The following is a 12500-nucleotide window of genomic DNA, read 5'->3' on the forward strand; positions in this document are numbered from 1 at the left end:
TTTTAAGTTAATCCAACAAAAACCACCACTTTTTTTTTTACAGTGTATTTACACTAAAGGCCCTTCCACACTGAGTCCGAAATTCTCGTCCGAGATTTTCACGTGTTAAAAAATAAATATAACCTCATGCTGTGTCAATCACGTTTACACTCTGCCTCTGAAACCTTCGTGTTTAGTGAATAAATCCCTTGTTGTGCCACAAAATTCTCACGTGACTTTGCCTTAACAGAGGCTGTGATTGGATAACAGGACAAACCAGCGGACCAATCGCATCGCAGCATCTCAAATGTTGGTTTAAATTGAACTAACTTAAATTGAACAAGCTTACTAAATAAGGCAACTTAAGGCAATCGCATTCAACTTTTTAAGAGACCTCAACCAATTCGCTCCAGTTAAAATCAACTTAAATAATTTTTTACAAGGTAATCTTTAGAATTTAAAACTTCTTGTCAAAGAAATTAAAAAACAAGTTGAGCCAACTTGAAAAAATAAGGTAACCTATTGCACTTAAGACCCACAAGAACACGCAAAATAGGGGGCGTGGTCTCGTTGCTCTCCCACGAGGAGAAGAGCGCGCATTCAGCGCTTGCATCTCCCCGTTATGGTAAGAGGCGGGACCTTTCCGGGCAAAGTGCGCTAAGCTGCTGTCCAATCACAACACGGGAAGCGCTGGCCCAATCAGAACTCGTTACGTGTTTCTGAAGGAGGGACTTCATAGAACAAGGAAATCATCAGGCCGTTTTAGGACAGAGGAAACAGCGCTGTACAGATAAGTCAATTGTGTGAAAAATACTGTGTGTTTTTACACGCGAACTCATGTTATATTGCACACTGTAAACATAATCAAAGCTTCGAAAACACACGAAGAACGGGACCTTTAATAGTTGAATGCAATAAGTTGCCTTATTTTTTCAAGTTGACCCAACAATTTTTTTACAGTGTTCCCTGGTTGCAGCAACTTCCATTTTTATTATAAATATTTTGTGCCTTTCTCCCAGGAAGTGGCCATTTTGTTCTCTTGAACACATGGGATGGAAACGCTGCTTTAGGCTTACTCGCTTTATGTTTTATGCACTATTCAAATTTTGCACACAAGGTAAATTCATAACTATGTATGAAAAGAAACATAGCTAGTGAACTAAATTTAAAATTTGGAAAAGACTGAATAGTATTTTCTTGTACTTTCACGAGTTCACACTTACATCAAATTAAATACAGCAAAGATATTTGGCGTGCTGTCCCGAACCCAGAGTAATTCCTCATGAATTTTTGAGGAGTACATTTCAGATTTTTTCACACAATGACCCAAAAATATTATCCAAATCTCATTTTGTGTTCCATGAAGTAAAGAAACTCATATGCATTTGTAACGGGATGAAATGTAATTTTAGGTGAACTCTCTCCAAACACTATTGTGCAATAACTTTACCAATAATTTGACTTTGATTTGTGTGTTCAAACTTCTGCCATCTTACGTATCATGCTGTCCAGTTTCATGAGCAGGAAGAGGAATCCCGGGAAGCTGACGGTCAGATCTGGCTCTGTGTAGCGCAGGCCGATGAGCTGCAGTATGAACTCATCCACCTGTATGCCTGTAGACCAGAGCAGACGAGCACAGATCAAACTGATCAGCCCACACAACATTCCTCTCAGCGCGACAGATGAATGAACAGGTTTCTCTTCTGAGAGCTGGGTGTGTTACAACATGATGTGTGTGGGAGAGCGTTTCACTAGTAGTGTCTGAGTAATAGAATATGTGTCTGTGTGTGTGTGTGTGTGTGTTAATTCTCAATAAACGAACTGCTGCGTCAATGAGTGCATTTGCATGTTAGGGTGTGTGTGTATGTGCATGCTCATACTTGTATTGCTCATGTGTGTGTGTGTGTGTTTGTGTGTGTGTGTGTGTGTGTGTGTGTGTGTGTGTGTGTGTGTGTGTGTGTGTGTGTGTGTGTGTGTGTGTGTGTGTGTGTGTGTGTGTGTGTGAGAGAGAGAGAGTAAGTGTGTGTCATAGGTCTCACCTGCTGCTGACAAAGAGGGAGAGATTTCTTGATAATCCAGCGATTGGTTCTTGTTTTTGTCAAATGTCATAAAAATACTCTACAAAAACATAAAAAAGGGTGAATAATCACAAAATCCAGTCTTTATTTGATCTAGTAATGAATATTAATCCATTCCTTGAAGCAATATCCATTCCTTAGTGCAACATTTTGGTTTCGGAAGTAAAATCTCCATTCATTTTCTCAAAAGGAAATTAATTTAAATGCATTTTTGTTTTTTTAAATGTTCTTACAATGATGTCATTTGTCATGTGACATGAATACACACACCTTCACCTCGGCGTAATCAAACACTCCCTACATACATTAAAACAAATATATCTCACCGTCCACTTCCTGAGCTTTTCCCACAATGCCTGGAACTCTGTCAAGTCGAGTCGACCCATTCCTTGGCTCTGATTGGTGCAGTTAAGGTGACATTCCAATCTCCACCCAATCTTATACATTCTTTTGAATTGCACCATAAAATACCTCACACACCCAGATGTGCCCGGGGCAACTGAGATAAGACATGGGCTAAGCTGAGAATGAGGTACTAGCATATATATACACGGCGTACTACTCTTAGATATAGGATGTGAAACGAACATGCTATTATACCACTCAAAAATTGGAATAATTCAGATTTTTAAATGTTTTTGAAAGAAGTCTCCTCTGCTCACCAAGGCTGCATGTATTTGATTAAAATATAGTAAAAAACAGTGAAATATTATTACAATACAAAAAACTATTTCTATTGTAATATACTATGTTAAAATGTCATTTATTCCAGTGATCAAAGCTGAATTTTCAGCATTTACTTCAATGTCACACGATCCTTCAGAAATCCTATGGTATACATAGTATACACTATACACTATACAACACTTTACTACACTATACTACACTATACTATACTATACAATATTATACTATACTACACTATACTATACTATACAATATTATACTATACTACACTACACTATACTATACTATACTACACTATACTACACTACACTACACTACACTATACTATACTATACTATACAATATTATACTATACTACACTACACTACACTACACTACACTACACTACACTACACTACACTACACTACACTATACTATACTATACTATACTATACTATACTACACTACACTACACTACACTACACTACACTACACTACACTACACTACACTACACTACACTACACTATACTACACTACACTACACTACACTATACTATACTATACTATACTATACTATACTATACTACACTATACTACACTACACTACACTATACTATACTATACTACACTATACTACACTACACTACACTATACTATACTACACTACACTATACTATACTATACAATATTATACTATACTACACTACACTACACTATACTATACAATATTATACTATACTACACTATACTATACTATACAATATTATACTATACTACACTACACTATACTATACTATACTACACTATACTACACTATACACTATACAACACTATACTACACTATACTATACTATACTATACAATATTATACTATACTACACTACACTACACTATACTATACTATACTACACTATACTACACTACACTACACTACACTATACTATACTATACTACACTATACTACACTACACTACACTATACTATACTACACTACACTATACTATACTATACTATACAATATTATACTATACTACACTACACTACACTATACTATACAATATTATACTATACTACACTACACTACACTATACTATACTATACAATATTATACTATACTACACTACACTATACTATACTATACAATATTATACTATACTACACTACACTACACTATACTATACAATATTATACTATACTACACTACACTACACTATACTATACAATACTACACTATACAATAGTACACTATACAATACTACACTACACTACACTACACTACACTACACTATACTATACAATATTATACTATACTATACTATACAATATTATACTATACTACACTACACTATACTATGCTATACTATACCACACTACACTACACTACACTACACTATACTATACTACACTATACAATATTATACTATACTACACTACACTACACTATACTATACCACACTACACTACACTACACTATACTATACAATATTATACTATACTATACTATACTACACTACACTACACTATACAATATTATACTATACTATACTATACTATACTATACTATACTATACTATACTATACTATACTATACTATACTATAGTGTAGTGTGGTATAGTATAGCATAGTATAGTGTAGTGTAGTATAGTATACTATACTATACTATACTATACAATATTATACTATACTACACTATACTATACTATACTATACTATACTATACTATACTATACTATACTATACTATACTATATTATACTATACTACACGACACTATACTATACTATACTACACTATACTATACTATACTATGCTATACTATACTATACTATACTACACTATACCATACTATATTATACTATACTACACGACACTATACTATACTATACTATACTATACTATACTATACTATACTATACTACACTATACTATACTGTAATATACTATACTACACTACACAACATGATACTATACTATACTATACTATAATACACTACACTATACTATACTATACTATACTATACTATACTATACTATACTACACTACACTACACTATACTATACTATACTATACTACACTACACTATACTATACAACATGATACTATACTATACTACACTACACTACACTACACTACACTACACTACACTATACTATACTATACTACACTACACTACACTACACTACACTACACTATACTATACTATACTATACTACACTACACTACACTACACTATACTATACTATACTACACTATACTACACTACACTACACTACACTACACTACACTACACTACACTACACTACACTATAGTATACAACATGATACTATACTATACTATACTATACTATACTATACTATACTATACTATACTATACTATACTATACTATAGTGTAGTGTGGTATAGTATAGCATAGTATAGTGTAGTGTAGTATAGTATACTATACTATACTATACTATACAATATTATACTATACTACACTATACTATACTATACTATACTATACTATACTATACTATACAATATTATACTATACTACACTATACTATACTATACTATACTATACAATATTATACTATACTATACTATACTATACTATACTATACTATACTATACTATACTATACTATATTATACTATACTACACGGCACTATACTATACTATACTACACTATACTATACTATACTATGCTATACTATACTATACTATACTACACTATACCATACTATATTATACTATACTACACGACACTATACTATACTATACTATACTATACTATACTATACTATACTATACTACACTATACTATACTGTAATATACTATACTACACTACACAACATGATACTATACTATACTATACTATAATACACTACACTATACTATACTATACTATACTATACTATACTATACTATACTATACTACACTACACTACACTATACTATACTATACTATACTATACTACACTACACTATACTATACAACATGATACTATACTATACTACACTACACTACACTACACTACACTACACTATACTATACTACACTACACTACACTACACTACACTACACTACACTACACTATACTATACTATACTATACTATACTATACTATACTATACTATACTATACTATACTATACTACACTACACTACACTACACTACACTATACTATACTACACTATACTACACTACACTACACTACACTACACTACACTACACTACACTACACTACACTATACTATACTATACTATACTATACTACACTACACTACACTACACTACACTATAGTATACAACATGATACTATACTATACTACACTATACTATACTATACTATACTATACTATACTATACTATACTATACTACACTATACTATACTATACTATACTACACTACACTATACTATACTATACTATACTATACTATACTACACTACACTACACTATACTATACTCTATACTATACTCTATACCAGAGGTGTGGACTCGAGTCATGTGACTTGGAATCGAGTCAGACTCGAGTCATGAATTTGATGACTTTGGACTCGACTCGACAAAATGTACAAAGACTTGCAACTCGACTTGGACTTTAACATCAATGACTTGTGACTTCACTTGGACTTGAGCCTCATGACTCGAGAAGACTTGCTACTTTTTGGCTATTTTTCTTTCACACGGCCGCGCTGCTCTCAGTGAAAAAAAGCTGCACCTGTATGCATGCAGATAGCACGTGCGCTGCCAGCACGACATCCAATCACTGTAGTCCCACGTTGGTTTGATTCGACAGTATCCATAGCTACCAAGTCCGCGTATAACACGTGACTTTGGGCTTCTTTTTTTTGGCAAGTCGCGGTAAAAAAATCTCGAGTTGCGGGTCGCGGTTTTTTGGGCTTATTTGAAAAAATGTGGTTGCTTGTTAGGAAAATATGACAAGCAACTTCGTTTCTTTACATTTATGGTCGCTGTTTTGTCCAAATACATTGACTGGCACTGTCTCTCACAGCTAATAGGCATAGTGCAACGATACAAGTGCTGTATTCATTCGTCCTTATACATCCCGCCTCCTTCCCCTCTTTGAAGAAAAATCGCGTTCAACGTGCAGGTATGTGATGTGATGTTATAAATGTAATGATAGTTCATAGACGTAAATAGACGAATACATTTTATTTTTTTTACAAACAATGCAACCAGCAAAGATATACAGAGATGGAGAGGAAACAGGGAGGTAAGCCACCTAATTTAATCTTAAAAATATGTTTTATAATGTAGGCTATTTATTATGACTATTATTATTTGGCTATTATAAAAATAAAAATAAATAATAAAAAAAAGTATAGGCTGCTAATAATAACAGTAGGTATGGTTCGAATGTATATTATTATAAACATGTCTCTATATTGCAGCACTCTCAGTGTTTTCCTATGCACCAACTCCCAATCATAGACTGTAAAAAAGTGCATAATAATCCTAAATAGTAGCTATGTGACATTAGTAATTTTCAATACTATTTGAGCAGATTGCACATTGAGATGCAGGGCTTATCCTTTTTACGGTTTATAGTGAGCATGTTCACCACTGCTCCTTATATGTGTGCAATAACTCCGACTGGAGTTACCATAATCCTTCACGTCACTTTTTCTCTTTTTCCATCTACAAACCTCTTCTGTTCACAGTCTTTATTGCAACTTGAAGAATTTTGTAAAATCCCATCAGTATTTGCATTTTAAACTCCACGAGATTTCAATTTAAAATGTTGCAGGGTCATTTATTGATAAATTATTGAGCATAAATTATACTGATGATAATAAATAATATAATAATATTGGGCTTGTTTTGGGCCCCCCACCCCTCTAGGTATTCTTCATACCTGAGAAGAATATGAAACAGATGTCAGAAAATCCCTTATAGCCTCACACTGTATTTGAAACTACTCTTTACTCATATCAGTGTTGTTGTGTTAATATTCATTGTCTATTATACACTACGGTATACGATAATATTTCAGTTTCAGTGTATGCAATATTACGAATATTTTCACCGCTTCAAAAGTCATAAGAAAGCCCTTTCCCTCCAGAAACTGAAGTCATATGCTTTATAGCAGTGGTATTCAAAGTGGGGACAGGGACCCCTGGGTGCCGCGAGGGGATGCTAGGGGGGCTATGGCAAGCTGGCATAAAAAGTATAGCAAAACAAAATAATTGAATAAATTAAATTATTAAAGTAAACCAAATTAAACCAAAAATAAGCTAAACAATATTCCCATAATGTTTCCATAATGCCCTAAGTTTAGGCTAAAAGGACCCATATCTATTTGAAAGTTGAACTGTTTTGCCATATGAGGTCAACACAATACAGGACTGAAGCCGCTGTGCATTGTTCTAGTGTTTCTGTTTTTTTTTTTTTACTGTATTTGCTTAATGTCATTGTATAAAAAGAGGTTTAAATAAATATAAATCTTACAGACATACATGATTTGTATAATTTTTATTTCTGTGGTAAGATGACTTGAAGTGACTCGAAACTAAAATGGTAGGACTTGGACTCGACTTGAGACTTGTTGGCTTTGACTTCTGACTCGACTCGAGACTTGACTCATCTTTAACTCGACTTGACTCGGGACTCGAGGGCAAAGACTTGAGACTTACTTGTGACTTGCATAACAATGACTTTGTCCCACCTCTGCTCTATACTATACTACACCATACTATACTATACTCTATACTATACTATACTATACTATACTATACTATACTGTACGATACTATACTATACTCTATACCATACTATACTATACTAAACTATACTATAGATACTACTGACCCGACGCATAACGTAGGATGTAGGAGTCGCATAAGCTCAGGTGATAGTAAAAGCCTCTCGCCCTTCAAACAAATAGAGCAACAAACTCAAGCTTCTCCCACATTTCTCTTTAAAAATCTCGTTTTCAACTTCTAATTCGTGACCAGTGTTTTGTTTCGACGGAACTCGACTTGCATACGGCCAAAAGCCAGTGATTATAGTTTATAAAGTTATAAATATGGATATTTTCTCACCAACCCATCACTGTGCTTCGAAAGGCCTTTATTAACCCCCTGGAGCCGTATGGAGCACTTTTATGATGGATGGATGCACTTTTTTGGCGTTTCAAAATCTAAACCCCAATTCAGTCCCATTACAAAGCTTGGAAGAGCAGGATTTAAAAAAATATATATATATATAACTCTGTTTGGCTGAAAGAAGAAAGTCATATACACCTAGGATGGCTTGAGGGGGAGTAAATGATGGGATCATTTTCTTTTTGTGGTGAATAAACTGGAAATAAAAAAAACTAAAACTGAAATTTAAATTTAAAGAATAATTTAACTGAAATAGCAATATTTAACATTAAAAACCTAATCAAATTACAAAATAACACAATGAAATTAATAAAAAATTAAACAAAAATTAACATGACAACTTAAAATACAAAAAATAAAAGCTAAATATTATAAAAAAACTAAAAGGATACATCCATGAGCACCACAAAACTCTTGCATTGCTCCAAACTCAGCTTCTTCTCACTACCTGCAAAGACTGATCGGGCAGAAAACAAGAAATAACATCAGCAAATTAACTTACTTCCTCACTGGTTAACGCATCACTTCCCGTATGGTTTTCAACTCGCTTGCAGAATGAATAAAAAGAATTGCATTATAACAGCATTAGAGAGGAACAGTAAACACCACTTCTCCTGCACAGAGACTTTTGCATTGAAATGCAAATGTAGAAATAAAGAAGTAGAAAAGACCTATTTGAATAAACTGTTTTCTTACCTCCCTTTGAGATGGCTTCAGTCAGCAGGTTGTACAGATCCAGTGGCCTACAGTAAGAACCCTACACAGAAAACACACATCAACACACTGTATGCATATGACAATACATGTGCAATGAACAACCAACAGGTTTTTACCTTGACACAGTGCTTAAAGAAGAGATCTTTGGCTTCGTTTACAGACGGCAGACCTGCGAGACGTGGAGACATCGGCTGCACGGACATAAATGCATACGAAAATAATTAAAAATGAGAAATGAACCCGGTGTGACATAAATGATCAGTGAAACTCGATAAGCGTCTGTTTTACCGGTGTCGGTAATTTTCCGTCTATTCCAGGTCTCTCAGCAGCTCTGCAAACACACACGTATATAAAGTAGATTTAGGCAATGCTGTGATTTATTACACTGTTAAAAATGTTTGTAAAAGTTGTGAATAAAACTAAGATTAGTGGAGTATGTTTAACCCTTAAATGCATACCACAGGTCTTTAGTGATCCGGGATGTCATTCACTACCCTCCTCCTAATTCATGCCTTTGTTTTCCCATTCATTTTTTGTAAAAATTATAAAGGGTCTCTAAGACCCAAGGTGTGTATGAGTGCAAGTATATTTTTCTGCACACTGAATTATGCAATTGAATCTGTGAAGCCCGAATAAGTAGCCTGACGTGGTCATACTCAATTCTAGTCAGAATATGAGTCTGATGCTCCATTGGGCTGTGATTATGGGGCGTGTTTCAACCGAACCAGGAAAGACCTCAATTGGATAGACCTACAACCAATCAGAGCAACAGAGCGACGCATTGTCAAATGTCAATAGAGCTCAACTGGACTGTGTTGCCAAGTCCGCGTTTTTTTTGGCGGGTTGTTTATGTCCGCTGGTTGAAGCGACTATTATGTGATATATAGACCCATGAGTGCGAATTTTAGCAGGCAACCTTGCCAAAGTAACACACATTTTACCCCAAACGCCATTTTTTCCCCGAAGAACCCCCCGAGAAGCTATTATTTAGGGCTAGTAGTTGGCGGGTTATGTTGTAAAAACTTGGCAACCCTGTCTGTACGCGCGCTAGAATAAACAATCTTTGCCGGTGTTGTAAAAAAATAGAATAATTTAATGATGCACAGAGTACTTACCCAACATGATCATCATTTCTGAGAGAAATAGTGAAGGTGAATGCAGATACAAACAAGCTCTCCGTTGAGGATTCGAACAAATATAATCCAAGCCCCTTTGATGACGTGCATGATTACGTTACTGTTGATCATCTGTCCGTCATCGTCTAAAGCCCGTCCTGATGATTTCATTGGTCCGAACAGTTTCTGTTCGGGGATAATTACTCCTCTATGGAGCGAGGCCAGACCGAACCGCCCGACCTAAAAATGTTGTGGGCGGGGCTAAGTTCAGCTGGCATCCAGGCTAGCTCCATTGGGCTGTAATTATGGGGCGTGTTTCAACTGAACCAGGAAAGACCTCAACTGGTTAGACCTAGAACCAATCAGAGCAACGAAGCGACGCATAACGTTAGTTGTCAAATGTCAACAGAGCTCAACTGCACTGTTGCCAAATCTCAGTTTTTGCACGCTGGAATAAACTAACTTTGCCGGTGTTGTAAAAAAAAAGAATTTAATGATACATTGTTACTTACCAACATGATCATCATTTCAGAGAGAAATAGTGAAGGTGAATGCAGATACAAAAAAGCTCTTCATTTAGGATTTGAATAAATTCAACCCAAGCGCCTTTGATGACGTGATGATTACGTTACTGTTGATCATCTGTCCGTCATCATCTAAAGCCCGCCCTGATGATTTCATTGGTCCGAACAGTTTCTGTTCGGGGTTAATTACTCCTCTATGGAGCGAGGCCAGACCGAACTGCCCGAGCTCAAATGTTGTGGGTGGGGCTAAGTTCGGCTGGCATCCAGGCTACCGAATAAGCGCAATTCACACTTATTTTTTAAATATAGAAAATAAAAGGTTTCCTCTCCAGAGAAGTGTTCAGTCTTTCCACTAACTAATTCTGCCATGTAAATAGCGAATCCGCCATGGCGCACTGACCATTTTTTCCGTCGTTAAACTGAAAGTGGATTTGGAAACACCCTTAGTGCACCTGCACCATGCTCTTCAGAGTCTTGAATTGAGATATTTAGGAGATCATGCTTGTGATTTTCCTGCATATGGCTGAGCATCACTTACTTGGTGTGGTTTCCTTTCTCGGTCAGGACTCTCAGGAGGAATTCTCCCACCTGATTGGTCTCTGCAGTGGTGGGAATGATGATGTAATGACCTGGTGCCAGGCGACCGCGTAACACAAGCTCCCGCCGCGGGACGTAACCAAGGTCTTTAATGGTGCTGAGCACCGGACTGAGCAGAGACATGTCCCGAGAGGAGAGAAAATCACGCTCGGATCGCGCCTGATCACACAAACACCAGACACAGAATCAGTCTAGTTCAGAAAGACACTAATATACTCAAATCATGCCAGATTGATCTCAGAAACTCTAGATTTACTTTTTAAATAATATATTCACTTCTTTAAAAAAAAGTTTGGAATATCTAAGAGTATTTAAAGTTTCAGATCATCATTTATTTGATTAGAACACAGTAAAAAAGGTAATATTGTTTATTTATTGTGTTAATTTCAAAATATCTGTTTTCTATGTGAATATATTATTAGTGTAATTTATTCCTGTTATCAAAGCTGAATTTTCAGCATCATTGCTCCAGTCTTCAGTGTCACATGACCCTTCAGAAATTATTTTAATACTAGGATTCTTTCATCAATAGAACATTCAAAAAAAGAACCGCATTTATTTGAAATAAAATCTTTTGTAACATTCTAAATGTCTTCACTGTCACTTTTGATTAATTTAATATTTCCCTGCTGAATAAAAATATTACACATTTATTTATTATACTCACTGACCCCAAAACATAATAATCAGAAATGTTTTTTGAG

At 35.1% G+C, this 12500-nt stretch overlaps 1 protein-coding gene across 1 annotated transcript in view; it reads right to left on the reverse strand.

The window, feature by feature from the left end:
- Nucleotides 1–12500, reverse strand: part of zgc:85932 (uncharacterized protein LOC405875 homolog) — a 48593-nt gene that overhangs the window by 1780 nt on the left and 34313 nt on the right. Inside the window, exons 11-18 of the mRNA XM_067451883.1 lie at nucleotides 11738–11955; nucleotides 9849–9891; nucleotides 9677–9751; nucleotides 9540–9600; nucleotides 9236–9300; nucleotides 2384–2452; nucleotides 2019–2097; nucleotides 1476–1592 (exon numbers count right to left, since the gene is read on the reverse strand). Of these exons, the coding sequence (XP_067307984.1) occupies nucleotides 1476–1592; nucleotides 2019–2097; nucleotides 2384–2452; nucleotides 9236–9300; nucleotides 9540–9600; nucleotides 9677–9751; nucleotides 9849–9891; nucleotides 11738–11955 (727 nt within the window). The remainder of the gene's footprint in view (nucleotides 1–1475; nucleotides 1593–2018; nucleotides 2098–2383; nucleotides 2453–9235; nucleotides 9301–9539; nucleotides 9601–9676; nucleotides 9752–9848; nucleotides 9892–11737; nucleotides 11956–12500) is intronic.

This window comes from Pseudorasbora parva, chromosome 8 (assembly GCF_024679245.1).
Source record: "Pseudorasbora parva isolate DD20220531a chromosome 8, ASM2467924v1, whole genome shotgun sequence".
NCBI classification, from domain to species: Eukaryota; Metazoa; Chordata; class Actinopteri; order Cypriniformes; family Gobionidae; genus Pseudorasbora; species Pseudorasbora parva.